The 16,164-nt window shown below is 40.9% G+C and overlaps 1 protein-coding gene across 2 annotated transcripts in view; it reads right to left on the bottom strand.

Annotated features, from left to right (window-relative positions):
• RAB28 (RAB28, member RAS oncogene family) overlaps window positions 1-16,164 on the bottom strand; it is a 175,395-nt gene that overhangs the window by 133,600 nt on the left and 25,631 nt on the right. For both annotated transcript variants that reach the window (XM_073610032.1, XM_073610024.1), the window contains exon 2: window positions 949-1,045. In XM_073610032.1, the coding sequence (XP_073466133.1) occupies window positions 949-1,045 (97 nt within the window). The remainder of the gene's footprint in view (window positions 1-948; window positions 1,046-16,164) is intronic.

Here is a 16,164-nt window from a genome sequence, read left to right as displayed (position 1 = left end):
GCAAACAAATCACAGGTGAGGATAGTTACCTTTACTAGCCATTCAAACCCCTTTGTGTCAACTTGTGTGCATGTTATCAGGCCAAAGTCACCAGGGTATGTAAACTTTGGATCAGGGTCATTTGGGTAGTTTCTGTTGCCGTTATGATTTAAAAAGAGTAAACACAGTTGATTGATAATAAATGGCTTCAGACAAACACTAACCATAAGTGAAAGAAAAGTTTTTGTGTTATCATTCATATTCTCAGAAAAATGGCCAAGAAATCATAAATTCTGCCAGGGTATGCTTATGAGCACAACTGTATGTGTGTGTGTGTAATATATATATAGACATAGATATAGATATAGATATAGATATATATATATATCTATATCTATATCTATATCTATATCTATATATATATATATATATATATATATATACAAACAGAGGGTAAGGGCAGCAAAGAGAAGGAAAGTGTAACCTGTCGATAGTGTCACCACTGAAGGTAATTTGCTGCTTTGTTCTGCACTGGCAAAGCTCAGGCTGGCTTTATGGAAAGGATAAGTGGTTACACAGAGGTTAGGGATCATTAAGCAACTATTTCTTTTCTGGGTAAAAATTAATTATTCAGTCTTATAAATCAGATGTTTGGGTGTAAAAAAGCATATACAATACATATGCAGTAAAAGTAATTTATGCTAAAAATGCGTCCGATGAAATTTTCAGCACATAGAATCCTATATAAAACACTTTGAAAACCCAGCTATAAAAAAAAAAAGGTGTTTATAATAAAATTTGTAAATTCTGTTTCTCTTCCCTTTAAGTATTTTGGAAGCACCCAAGTCAGTCAAAAAATAATGCAAGCTATTTGTTTTTGTAAAGTAAAATTTCACCATTAATCCTGGGCATAAGATGGTCCTAAACCCACAAACCAAAAAAAGAAAAAAAAAAAGAAAAAACCCTCACCTGGCAATGTCATCCTCTTCAGAAAGAAGTCCAGTCCTACTGTTTGTTTGTACTGTTTTCCAAACGATTCCTGGGCAAACCGCATGGCCAGCGACGTCTGAAAGAAAATGTGTGAAATGTTTGCATTGAAATAGTTTGGTCTGGCAGCACACAAAAATTGGTACTTGCGCTTTTAAAACAGCTTTTAACTAAGCCTAATAACTCATGAGGAAGAAGCACTAGTCGTGTTACAATTAGGATCTGTGTCCGTCATCTCAGCCTTACGCTGGGCCAGCCAAGTGAGTCTCAGAGCTCGTTAAATAACGAGAAGATTTTTGTACGGAGAGCAATTAAAAAGCATAAAGTTATGAATGAATCAACCTTATTGCCGGGGAATATAATAGCCATCATGAGATATAATCCGCATTAAAATAATTACACACAAAAAAAAATAAACTTTAATGTATAGTCAATATTTTACATTGGACTCTTCATTGCTCTATTTCTCTTTAAGTATTTTATTTTTTTAATTTATTTTAGAGCATATGGATAATGACATTTGGTGCAGGATTTTCAGAGCAGATAATGTGGAGTATTAGATCTAGGCTCCAAAACTGTCATTGCAATTTTGTTGCCACATAACATTTTCAGAGTTATATTATCGTTACTACTACTACTACTACTGTTGTGATTACATTACACTGGCACAGTTATTGCTGTGATAGTATACATTTTGTCTGTGCCTGAAAAGTGGTTCTATAACTTAAGGATGGGTTCACACCAATGCGACAATTCGGATTTCCCGCATCCAATTCGCATAGCAGGAGAATGTGACCGGCTCTCTATGGAGCCGAGTCACGCATCTCCAGGGCGGCTGCGGAGTGCACTGCACAGAAACGCTGTACGCCTTTAGCTCAGTTTCAGGGCCGAATTCAGGCAAAGATTCGGCCCCGATTCGGAGAATGGGGACGCACAGCATTCCTATGCGATCCGCAGCCGGTTCCAGTGTGAACTGAGCCTAAACATTTTATTACCTTACTGCATTCCTTGCATTAAAGTGGAACTTTAAACAGTAATTTTTTCATCTTTCCGTCTATTAAATCTTCTGCCCTTGTTGCTTTAACTTTGGATAGTAAAATTTTTTTCTGCCAGTAAATACCTTATACAGTCCACTTCCTGTTTCTTGTCTGGTCATTATCCTAGGCTTATGACATCATGCACAGCTCTCTCGCTCACTCTCGTGAGAGTTTGCCAGGAAGGGAAGGGGGAGGAGTCATAAGAGGGCCAATGAGAGCTGTAGAGCTGGAGGTGTGCCTCTGTGGGTCTGTGTAAATCCAGGAAATGAACAGGCAGCAGGCTCAGCTGCCTACAGTTAAAATGGTTGCAGCCAGACTTAGTGGAGGGAGATTTCTGCAGCATATTTGGCAAGTACAGACGTCAGGACGCTACACGTGCCGACCGCAGCCATCATTGTGGTTGGAAACATCTGATATCTAGGACTGGACTGAGTTCTTGACATGCCTGTTTTTATTTTGAACAAATGTGAGTATTCTGGTCATTGTATGGAATAAATATAGCCTGAATTTACATGCTACACTATGAGGAGTTGCCTTCTTCTGTTTTATGCATGAACCTGTGGATTCTTTATGCAATGAGACCAAGATTCAGCTGACTTGAGTGGAGTGGAGCCATGCCATTGACCAATTCCCATCCCGCGTATAGTAATATGACAACCGCAAGGTAGCTCTCTCATCCTGGGCAGCCGTCATATGACGTCCTTGGCTTCCTGGCCATCTAGGGGGCACACGCCCGCCACGTCACTCGGGAGCCATTGCACGTGCCTTTCGGCCACGATATCCACCAGGCACCCACGATTACTTGTCACGGAGCAGGGACGTGGATCTGTGTGTGTAAACACACAGATCCACATCCTGTCAGGGGAGAGGAGACAGATCGTGTGTCCCTTGTATATAGGGACACCGATGGGTCACCTCCCCTAGTCAGTTCCCTCCCCCCACAGTTAGAATCACTCCCTAGGTAACACATTTAACCCCTTAATTACCCCCTAGCGTTAACCCCTTCACTGCCAGTGATATTTATACAGTAATCAGTGGCTATTTATAGCACTGATCGCTGTATAATTGTCAATGGTCCCAAAATAGTGTCAAAAGTGTCCGATATGTCCGCCGCAATGTCACAGTCCTGACAAAAATTGCAGATCGCCGCCATTACTAGTAAAAAATGCCATAAATATATCCCCTATTTTGTAGGCGCTATAACTTTTGCGAAAACCAATCAATATACGCTTATTGCAATTTTTTGTACAAAAAATATGTAGAAGAATACATATCGGCCTAAACTGAGGAAAAAATGTGTTTTTATTTTTTTAAAAATTGGTATATTTATTATAGCAAAAAGTAAAAAATAGTGTTTTTTTCAAAATTGTTGCTCTTTTTTTGTTTATAGCACAAAAAATAAAGACTGCAGAGGTGATCAAATACCACCAAAAGAAAGCTATATTTGTGATGGAAAAATTGATCAATAATTCAAATGGGTACAGTGTTGCATGACTGCGCAATTGTCATTCAAAATGTTACAGCGCTGAAAGCTGAATATTGGTCTGGGCAGGAAGGGGGTGAAAATGCCCTGTATTGAAGTGGTTAAGGATGCATTATGCTCATCTGACCGCCTAAAATATAGTGGCCCATTTTCTCTGGTAAGGGGACTGGTGTGTTGGTGTTCGGTGGAGGTTACTTTTGGCTCACCCTATTTTTGTCCTGTATGCACCATAGGTGGTTCCAGTCTTCTCTGAATAATGGACTCTTTATGTCATAATCAAGTGGACTCTGTTGCATATTTTCATGATTTTAGCACTGCATACCCTTATTTTTCATAATATATTGTTACCAACTATTTATGCTAGCTGCTTTTCAATCGTCCTAGCGCAGTGATTAATTTTATATTATATATGTACACACACACACACATACATATACATATATATATATATATATATATATATATATATATATATATATATATATATATATATATATATATATATATATATATATATATATATATATATATATATAATATGCAAAGTGGTTGGAGGGAAGCTTCAGAATTGCAACAATGTTTTTATTACAAATTATGTGAGCAGACTGCAGTTCCTCTTTAAAGGTAAAAAATGTTTAGGCATCAGCATTCCCCTTTTACTTACCTGAACCATCATTCCATCCAGCGATGTGCACGTCTGCAGCTCTTTGTCCCCTCATTTCCTGGTCTCACTGGCTTTGCTGGGACACCAGGAGCCATCAGCTCCCAGTGCTGTCAATCAAAGTCCGTGGGGAGGGAGAAAGAGGGTGTGGCTGAGTCCAGGCGGGGCTCAGAAACAGGCATACACCAGTGCCCCCATGGTAAGCGGCTTCCCATGGAAGCACTGGACAGAAAGAAGGGGCCAGGAGCACCGGTGGGGGACCCAAGAAGAGGAGGTTCATGGTCGCTTTGTGCAATTTCATTGCACAGAGCAGGTAGATATAGACATGTCTGTTTTTTTGTTTTTGTTTTTTAATGTTACCTTTTACAATTGTTTTAAGGGATACATTTTCACCTCTACACAGAGAACTGAGCGATCAAAGACCGTTAAATCGTTTGGTTCTCAGTCTTTAGAGAGCAGAGAGCCGGTGATTCTCCGTCACCGGCTCTCTGCTCTGCCCCTCTGGCACTCACTAGAGTGCTGGGCTGTGGAGAGGGCGGGAGTGGCTGTTCGGTCTCCCAGTGGCTCGCTGAGAGGCTGAGGCAGCTGCTGGACCATGCAAACTTAGTGCTCTGGGTTGAGCAACGGAAGACTTAGTGCTCTGGATTGAGACAAGTACACACTATAGAGGAATATGCTTAGTTCATATTTCACGTCTAAAGGTTTACAACCTCTAACTTTATACCTTGGTGACTATTGTGACCAGGATAAATAGAAAATGTGAATCTCCTCAATGGGGCAGGGACAGCAATAATAGCTTGGCAAAGGGTCTAACCCCTCCCAAATCTATCCAAAGCAAAATTGAATAAAATCTGTCATTGCCCATTTTTTAAGGGTTAGTTTTATAGTTTGGTTGTGTTTAGGGGCAGTAACATCTAATTGTTTGGATGTAAAAGAAAAAAAAATGTCATAAAAAAAAAAAAAAAATTTTCATGGCATGTGTTTGCAAGAATAACACATGGCAATAGTTACAGATGCTCAAAATTTGTACACCATAAATTCCTGTGCTAAAATCCCCACACCTAAATAAATCACACCAATTTTCAGAAACCAGAAACGAATGTTCCACCTAAAGCTGGCTCTAGATGGGCTTGTATGCTTTTGTTTCCTATGTGTGCATACTCAAGCGTAAAGAAGAACATGAAGACCCTCCTAGCAATGATCATTTTTAGGATTAGACAACACTGATGGGCCACAAAATGTAACCAATCAGCACTTGGTTGCCTTACAAAGCATTATAAAAACATACAAGTATTGCACACATAACACAAAGATGGTCTTATATCAATGAGAAGCTTTGCAATGCCCTAGAATTAATGACAATTTCCGTGTTTGTACAACTGAATTCTGCTTTAGAACAGCCAGGAAAATTCTGCCATTGTTTAAAGTGCAGACCTTGTACACCTAGATCTTTTCAGGCATGATCTTTAATTGAGAGAGATGCCAGTGGATAGCGTTTGACTGTGCAGTTCAACAGGCACCACTAAAACCTCATACATAGACCTGGTTAGGCATGCCTCCATGTCTATCTCTGCAATACAAGACTGTGATGAGGGCTGTTACTGTTACTGCTTTGGACAGAGCACTGGAGTAGGAGGGCAGGAAACAAACTTTTCTACTCACTTGTATATTGGTGTGTCTATATTAACCCTGGCGTAATTATGGCACTCTGCTATAGGGGATACTACTCATTTCTCCTGGTTCCATGAAGGACTCTGGGGTGAAGGGAGAAGAGTTGGGGGTAGGGAGGATGGGTAGGGTTGTTTTTGATCTTAGGTAGGGTTAGTAGGTCTCTCTTATTAGACAGTGCTTAAAGGAGTTGTAAAGTCAGAAGGTTCTATGCATTAAAATAAAAAGCCTTCTGGGCGTTTGACAGGGTGGCCTGGGACTACATGCGGGAAACACTCGTGGCTCTTGGCCTTGAACCGCGCATGCTAACGCACATACTGTCTTTGTACAAATGTCCCACTGTGGCAGTTAGGGTTAATGGTCACCTGTCGAACGCCTTCTCTGTCTCCAATGGCACACGCCAGGGATGCCCCCTATCCCCCCTGATCTATGTCTTAACTCTTGAACCCTTGCTGAACAGGATACGAAATAATCCTAATATAAAAGGAGTAACCATGAAGGGAGCGGAATATAAAGTAGCCTCCTTTGCGGATGATGTACTGCTGTCCTTGCCATCCCCACGAACCTCCCTGCCTAGTCTTCTCAAAGACATTAACTCCTTTGGCCTCCTCTCTAACCTCAAAATAAATTACGCAAAATCAACGGCCCTAAACATAACCTTACCCACAAAAGACTTAACTCATTGCCAAGAATCCTTCCCCTTTAGATGGACCAATGATGCAATTTCATATCTTGGTATCCAGATCCCAACCCGCCTCTCTGATCTATACCAGAAAAACTTTCATATAGCCCTCCTAAAAGCCCAAAAACATATGAGAGACTGGATGGGCTTGAATGTCTCGTGGTTTGGACGTTCTGCCCTAATCAAAATGATCATCCTTCCGCGCATTCTATATTTAATCCAATCAATACCAATTCACTTACCCCCAACTTTTTTCTCGAACTACAAAAAAGCATGCACCACCTTTATATGGAACACGCAACCCCGCATTAAATATTCACGTTTAACAATTCCCAAGGCTAATGGGGGAATTGGGTTGCCAGATCCTCACAAATACTATCTGGCATGCCACCTCACCCGAGTGGCAGACTGGAATATCCACTCTCTTAAAAAAAAAATGGGTTCAACTAGAGAACTCCTTCTTGTCCACTCCCCTACATTTGATCCCCTGGCTCCCCGATAGACATTGGCCATCTGGCATCTCTTCCCACCCACTCATCTATGCATCCCTTTTGGCTCTCAAAAAAGCGTCAAAGTTTAAACCTCTTGCACCCACACCGGGACCCCTAACTACCATCAGAGGGAATCCTGCATTTCCGCCGGGAGAATCTCAACATTTCCTCCACCGGGAATGGCCATATGAAGACGTTCTACCTCTTCAATTTTTCTCGGGGGGCGCTCCCATCTCCATCGAGAAGCTAATTAGCATATCCAAAACAACCTCCTTCCCATTTTGGACTTTTAGGCAAATACAACACTTTCTGTCGACACATACGCAACGTGACAACTGGACAAGACCACTTACACCTTTTGAAGACCTCTGCCACCGCAAAACACCACAACGCCATCTCATCTCCTTACTCTATACACTCCTCACGGAGGAAAACAACACCATAACACATCCCTCACAAATAGCCTGGAATAAAGATCTCCAAACACCTTTGTCCGGAGAGGATTGGAAAAGGGTATATGAATATTGTCACAAATCCTCACTAAATGTCGCAATTCAAGAAAATTGCTACAAAGTAATAACGAGATGGTACAGGACCCCTTTGCGCCTTCATAAATTCTCCCCTTCCATTTCCAAACAGTGTTGGAGATGCAAGAAAGCAATAGGCACAATGTGCCACATTTGGTGGGACTGCGACAAGATTCAACCCTTCTGGAGAGAGGTCCACAATCTCAGAGCACATGTTACCACCTACTCACTAGATTATACCCCAGCACAGTTTCTTCTTCATCATACCTCTCTAGGAAAAAAAATATACTATAAATCGTTAGCCATGCACATGGTGAACACAGCCAAACTATGCATTCCGAACCATTGGCGTTCCAAAGTTGCGCCTTCTATCAGAGAATGGCTGACGAGAGTCGAGCATATTAAAAACATGGAAGAATTGATATATACTTCCCAAGACAGAGTACACAAGTATGCATTTACCTGGGCTTGTTGGAACCACTTTACCACATCAGACCGATATAGTCAATATGTACCATAGGAAAGACCTTACAAAGATTACATTCTTTCCCTAGTTGGCTATCGGGTAGCCGTAGAGGAAGAGGAGAAGCGGGACCACGCGGGAACAGAACGACTTGTCACAATCCCATAACTTCATCTATACCCTTTGCCCCACCTCATCCCCGGGGGAGAGTGACATCTCCCCCACCCGTCCCCCTTCCTTGAACTCTTTTGTCTCCCCCTGTCCCCATCCCTCTATTCTCTCTTTATATACTGTCCCTGTTCTATCCTCTCTCTAGTCGCAGACTGTACACACTCCCCGGTGGCCGTAGAATTACGGCAACCGGGGTGTACTCGACCTATGTTCTCTCCTTTTTGTTCGCTTTTCTTTTGTGCCTTATACTCAGGTCAGGACGAGTTTCGTCCAAGCTCCAAGCAATAACATGTCACCCAATGCCTTTGGTTATCACTTATTACACTGTCTCAAATCGTAAAATGTGTAAAAGCTATTTCACGATCCAAATGGAGACTGTATACATGCTGTGATACTATAGTGATAACGTTATTGTATTTGTACTGCATCGCTGTATACCCTGTTATTCTTTCATAAAATAAAAACGTTTATGGAAAAAAAATAAATAAATAAAAAGCCTTCTGGGTGTAAAAGCCTCCCCAACACCTCCTAATTACTTACCTGAGCCCCATCTCCATCCAGCGATGTCCATGAATCCCTGGGCCGTCCGGGACTCTCCTCCCGATTGGCTGAGACACAGCAGCAGCACCATTGGCTCCTGCTGTCAAAGTCAGTTAGCCAATCAGGGGAGAGAGGGAACGGCAGCTCAGTGTCTGAATGGACACACGGAGCTGCAGCTCGGCTCGGGTGTCTCCATAGCAAGCTGCCTGCTGTGGGGGCACTCGATAGGAGGGAGGGGCCAGGAGCAGCAAAGAGGCAACCGAGAAGAGGAAGATTCAGGCTGCTTTGTGCAAAACCAATTGCACAGAGGAGGCAAGTATAACATGTTTGTTTAAAAAAAAACAACAACAACACATAAAACGAGCCTTTACGATCACTTTAAGGCACCAGTAATACAATTGCATTCAGATTGTATGGCCCCGCATGGCCGCCACTGTTTTTGTTGGCTTATGTACTGGTACTTTTTTAAAAAAAAATTCAATTAAAATTATAAAAAAACAAACAAAAAAAAAAAATAAATAAAAAAAACAAGAAAGTAAAGATGGAAGATTTTTGTTTTATGCTATGAATTCATTTGTACACATAATTAAAACAAAACACACACAGTACAACTGTGTATAGCTAATGAAGTGTCTATTTCAAAGGTTGTAATAACTGCCTAAAGATCTGTTAGGTAAGTAATAAAGCTGAAACTAATCTCATGCTTTATCTGATTAACCAAAGATTAAGGACAGGCCTTGAAACCGATGCTTTCTATCTGGAATGTGTTACTGTAATATTCCACTGAAAAGAATGTAAAGACATAACAGCTAGAATAAAAGGGGGAGTTGTGATGTCCTACACACCTATCACTTGTCTGTTTAAAGGTTTAGGAATGTAAAATCAGGAATCCATTGTTTGCCATACTCTAACACCAACATTTACTAAAGAGTAACTTCACTTTTGTTGAGAAAAAAAACATCCCTCTGGGTAATTTATGTACATTGCAGGGATTTTAATCAACTTTGTAGCAGATTCCTACCTGTTTCTGCTCTAAAGAAAAAGTGATTTGATCTTCATTGTCTTCTGGATACAAATTCTGAATGGGAGTAACTTTTTCATTATTGTACAGCTTATACACTTGCAGTGTTCTAATGAGCACATCTGCAAGGTCTGCAGTCCTTTAGAATTGGTTAGCTCCTTCAGGAGCAGCACACTAAAAATTAAATTATTGTTGCAGGGGATGCCTAAAATCTGGTTTGTAACTTAGTGTATACCTCTGGGAAAATCAGTGAGCCAATCAAACAAGCAAGCAATTGCTGCATTACATTGCTGGTGACGTTCTGTACAACATCTGTGTATAGAAAGCCTCCAGGTTGCCAAATTGTATTGAATTCTACAGAAAATTATAGCGGCTGCAGATTGCAAAGGAAAGGTAACATTTAAGAACATTAAAATTACAATATGGTTTGCAATATGCAATATGGCTTTTTGTTTGCGATATTTTTTACCACAGAAGTAGAATTACACTTGAAGCAGGAATGTTTCATTTTTAAGCGTTTCCTACCACAGTTGATAACATGTGTCTGGTCCAAACGCTGCTCGTAATATCTGTACGGCATCGGGAATAACAGGCAAGCAATAACAGGCATCACAAGTGCCCTAATACTGCCTGCAGGCTTTACTGACCGCCGCAATGCACTCCAACAAGCTCCAATGCTGGGCTGCCGACCCGAAAATAGTGGGGTGGGGTGGGGTGACACCATTTTTTACCACACCAGGTGACATGCAATTGTTTCTATGGAGGCACTCATGTGAGCTCGCTCCCAAGCCATTGACACACAGAGTTTGGCTCAGCCCCGTGCCCACATTCCCTCCTCACTGTCTCTGACAGCAGCGGGAGAAAATGGCTGTCTCTGAGCCTATGAAGATGGAGGGGGCTGCTCTCTTGCACATCACTGGATCAAGATTAGGCTCAGGTAAGTATAAGGGGGGGAGCTGCACTCAGAAGGTTTTTATCTTAAAGTGGCTGTAAAGCCAGTATAATCTATTCATCCCATCCCCCCTGTTAAATAACATTATGTGTCCTATTGTCTGAGCTATATAAAAAAGATGTCGATTTGTATCTTATATCAAAGCGTCTCCCAGCGCTCAGGTGTCTCCTCAGGTCTCTCCTCTCCCCAGCTGACAGCTACAGCGGGAGCGGCCGAGAACTCCAGTTGATGTCAGCCGGGGAGGAGAGAAGAGAGAGCGTCGATCGGTCATGTGAACACCGGGAGACGCTCTGATATAAAAAGGTACAAATCAGCATCGTTTTTATATAGCTCAGACACTGGGACACATATTGTTATGGGATGGGATGAATAGATTATAGTTTTTATAGCAGAAGGAGGGGAGGGGCGGCAGTGTCTTGAGCTGACAGGCAGGGAGGGTGGGGACAGAGAGGACGACAGAGAAGGACAGAGGAGAGCTGCGGATGACGGAGTCAGTTTACAGTCAGTTTACAGGGGAGGGAAGGCAGAACCAGGCAGGATCAGCCAGGTTATTTAGGTTATACAGGGGGCCAAATGACACAGCACAAGCACTGTGCTGTTATTCATGCTTTAAGGGAACAGGATCAATTTTTTTTTTTTTTTTTTAGGGTAACAAAATGCTTTTATGCAGAGAATGCATTAAGGCAAAAAACCTCCAGCCTTTAGAACATAAAAACCCATACCCTCACAACAATTATCCCTTAAGACTGGTACACACTAATGCCCCGTACACATGGTCAGATTTTCCGACGGAAAATGTGTGATAGGACCTTGTTGTCGGAAATTCCGACCGTGTGTAGGCTCCATCACACATTTTCCATCGGATTTTTCGACACACAAAGTTTGAGAGCAGGATATAAAATTTTCCGACAACAAAATCCGTTGTCGGAAATTCCGATCGTGTGTACACAAATCCGACGCACAAAGTGCCACGCATGCTCAGAATAAATAAAGAGATGAAAGCTATTGGCCATTGCCCCCTTTATAGTCCCGACGTACGTGTTTTACGTCACCACGTTTAGAAAGATCGGATTTTCCGACAACTTTGTGTGACCGTGTGTATGCAAGACAAGTTTGAGCCAACATCCTTGTTGTCGGAATGTCCGAACAAAGTCCAACCGTGTGTACGGGGCATTACAGTTTTTTTTTTTCGTTCAACCCACCGCTGTAATAACTATCCGATGTTAGTACAGAAATTTCTAAATAAAAATAAAGAGAGCTGCGCTGACCATATACATTCAGTGCCTAATTGTGCATGTATATAGAAAGTTAATGAAAGTCCACAGGATCATCAATGGAAACGATCAGTTGAGCCCAAATGGGTAAATGTCCATTGATTATTCATAGTGACAGGTTATTCCACCACACCAAAAGTGCACCTCCACCAGATAGAAAACAAGTTTACCAGATGGCAAGCTGGGAAAGCTTGCGGCTAATACCCAGCCAGGGCCTTCATCCTGTGGAGAAATCTGGTGCCAGTTCTAGGAGGAATCTCACTACGTGTGGGGAAAAGCCAACCAGACGTCTCACCACTCTCGCAAGGAAGAAGGAGTAGACCTCCACCTCAGCCTTCAATGGACAATAAGCCAGAATACTCAAAAATAAAAACTCACTATAGTGTAAAAAATAAAACTACACCTTTATTGGTAAAAATGGTATTGCACTTACAGCAAAGAGCAGATAAAAAAGCAAGGAATAATAAGTCGGCTGGCTTGCATAGACCACCCGTCCTTCCGGTGAGGTCAGCAGTCCCTCCTCCCGGCGCGTTTCGTCACAAGATGACATTGTCCTGGGCCCTCAGTACAGCAATTTCCACCTGCTGAGCTATTGTGTTCTGAGAGGTGGACGCCCCACCCACCAGAACACACCGGTCAGTGCTCTGAGCCATCGGCTGCCAATCAGATCTTATTCAGTCATGTCCCTTGGCCGGCTTCTGTTGGACAGGCTTCCGTACACGCGGGCCGAATTTTAAATGTTTTTTTTTGCACCAGCCGATGCCACCCAATATTCAGTCCGTTTGTACGGCCCTCAACACTTTTATCTCCAAACATAGCCTTTCTCTCACTAATCCAAAAATGTAACCCACCAGCTAACATTCAAAGTGTATGTAAACCCTAACAATGAACTGCTCTTTTTGCTCTCTTTTGGTCTGTTAAATATAGCATTGAAATGGTTTTGCTACTGTATATTTCTGTGTGGTATAGCTTAGGCACTCAGTCACATGGGTGTGAGGAAACAGTAGTCATTCCTATGTAAGCTTCAAGTAATGACTTACATAAGATATCGTCTTCTTACTCATGGTGGTGAACAAAGTGCCAGAGAAGGAAATTATAAGCAGTTGTGGGTCCTGCCAATGCAAGGCAAAGGAACAGGTTCATTTTAAAGTTAACACCCTACCAATGACGGTAAGCCTAACTATAAACAAACTTGCCATCAGGTAAGGCCACCTTAACCCCCCCAAAAAAATGAATCCCTTCAATCCCTATTTTCTTAATTTGAGCAAAAATATCAGAACCCATATATAAAATGGTGATTCCTGCTGTTGATAATGCCAGCTGTCTGGTGAAGCAAAAAGAAGCTGCAAGAAAACCAAGCACTGGCACTGCATTTGATGACTGTATACACTGAAATCAAGATGGACACCATGGTGTTGGTTTACCAAATACAAATAGGGCATTCAATTTGCAGGGGAATTTGAAGTAGGGCTGCAACTAAGGATTATTTTCATAAATCGATTAGTTGGCCGATTATTGTTTCAATTAATCGATTAATCGGTTAATAACCTTAAAAAAAAAGTGTGGTGTATAATTTAGTTATGTAATATGTAAAATTTAAAAAAAAGGCAATTTATTCTTAAATATCTCTATGCAGTGGTAAATATAAACAACCAACTATATGGTTAGGGAGCAAAATATTGAATCCACTCTGAGAATAACAGACAGAAGAGATATACTGTATATACACTATTAGAGGAGATATACTGTATACATTATTAGAAGAGAAATACTGTTTTTTGGCCAATTTGTTGTTGGGCAGATTAAAAAATACAAATTGCTGCTAAAACGCATTACATGATTTTCTGCAGTTTCCCCATTAAAGTATATTGAACCTAAAAAGCACCATTTTGCGTTAAAAAAAAAAAAAGTCCTTGACCCTTTCCAAATACGCAGCGGCTGAAAAAAAGCATAGATGTGAACGTTAAATGAACTGCAGTGTGTTTAATTTCATAATCGATTAGTTGTCGAATTAATCGATTAGTTGTTTCAGCCCTAATTTGAAGGTCTTAAAAATTTACAAAGGATACCCAAGAGCAAGGAAAATATAAATACAGTATTTTTGCTTAACCACTTCAATACAGGTCACTTAACACACCCTTCCTGCCCAGACCAATTTTCAGCTTTCAGCGCTCTCGCACTTTGAATGCCAATTACTCAGTCATGCAACAATGTACCCAAACAAAATCTTTAGCATTTTTTTCACACAAATAGAGCTTTCTTTTGGTGGTATTTAATCACCACTGGTTTTTTTATTTTTTGCGACATAAGTGAAAAAAGTGCGAACATTTTGAAAAAAAAAACACTTTTTTTTTAGTTTCTATTTTGCAAATAAGTACTATACATTCCTTTTAAAGTAGAATTTTTGGAGGTCTAATTGCGATCTGTACATTTGTTTTGCTTAGGCAGGATTACCAAAGGGCTTTTTATTTTTTCTTTAATAATATTTGTCTTTTTATAAAATGATATGTATTCCCACAGCATCGGATTAGGAGTGCAGAGTTATGAGTCTCTAAGCTTAAATCTGCCTTGTCCGCGGTTTTAATTAAACCACAAATCAGATCACAAACGGTTACATTTGCTCATATAATATCAAATTTGCAGGATTAAAATTGTTGGAAACTATAGTTATCATCCATTAGAGGATCGTAAAACTACCAGAGTCTTTGACTATGATTAACAGTGGGTAAAAGGGCATAACTTCCACTTCTCCATCAATGACAAACAGAGCATGACTAAGTTGTAATTTTATGGTTTTTACAACTGTATATTTAGTCCCAAGCTATACATAGTGGCGTATTTATCAAAGCTTGAAATGGACATTTCGATGGCTTTTTCATGTGATATATTTATTTTGACAATTCTGACTACTCACAAAATAGTTTAAAGCAAATTCTCACCACATTTCTACAAAAGGTGAAAATAATCTTAATATATCAATTCTACAAAATTAAAGTCTTTCCACCTGTTTTTTTTTTCAGAAATGTCTCCATTACAGTGGGGAAAATAATTATTTGATCCCCTGCAGATTTTGTACGTTTGCCCACTTACAAAGAAATAAAGGGTCTATATATGTTTTAGGCAATTGGTTAAACTAGATTAGATTTAGGGGTATCACGATAAAGGGGCTGAATACAAATGCACGCCACACTTTTCACATATTTATTTTTAAAAATTTTTGAAAACCCATTTATCATTTTCCTTCCACTTCACAATTATGTGCCATTTTGTGTTGGTCTATCACATAAAATCCCAATAAATTACATTTATGTTTTTGGTTGTAACATGACAAAATGTGGAAACTTTCAAAGGGCATGAATACTTTTTCAAGGCACTGTATGTGCTCATGCGGTACACAGAAAAGTCCTCTCAATTTAAGAAGGCGCTCATAACAACAACTCGTTATGTGTATAAAGACACCTGTCCACAGAATCTCATTCTTCCATTCAAACCTCACCATTCTGGGCAAGACCAAAGAGCTGACAAAGGATGTCGGGGACAAGATTGTAGACCTGCACAAGGCTGGAATGGGCTACAAGACCATCAGCAAGAAGCTTGATGAGAAAGAGACAACTGTTGGAGCGATTATTCGCAAATGGAAGAAATACAAAATGGCCATCAATTGCCCTCAATCTGGAGCTCCATGCAAGATTTCACCTCATGGGGTAAGGATGATCATGAGAAAAGTGAGGGACCAGCCCAGAACTACATGGAAGGAGCTTGTGAATGATCTCAAGGCAGTTGGGACTACAGTCACCAAACAAACTATTGGTAACACAACACACCACCATGGATTGAAATCCTGTAGCGCCCACAAGGTCCCCCTATTCAAGAAGGCACATGTGCAGGCCTGTCTGAAATGATTCAGGAGAAGGATTGGGAGAAAGTGCTGTGGTCAGATGAGACCAAAATTGACCTCTTTGGCATTAACTCGACTTGCTGTGTTTGGAGAAAGTCAAAAATGCTGACTATAACCCTAAGAACACCACCACCACAGTCAAGCACAAAGGTGGAAACATTATGCTTTGGGGCAATTTCAAAGCTAAAAAGGTACAGGCCAACTTTGCCGCATTGAGGGGCCAGTGGACGGGGCCATGTATTGTAAAATCTTGGATGAAGAACCTTCTTCTGTCAGCCAGAACACTGAAGATGGGTCATGGATGGGTCTTCCAGCATGACAATGACACAA

Source organism: Aquarana catesbeiana, linkage group LG01 (genome assembly GCF_042186555.1).
Source record: "Aquarana catesbeiana isolate 2022-GZ linkage group LG01, ASM4218655v1, whole genome shotgun sequence".
Lineage (NCBI taxonomy): Eukaryota > Metazoa > Chordata > Amphibia > Anura > Ranidae > Aquarana > Aquarana catesbeiana.
Note: the sequence above shows the minus strand (reverse complement) of the source record. Positions and strands in the feature narration are given on the sequence as shown.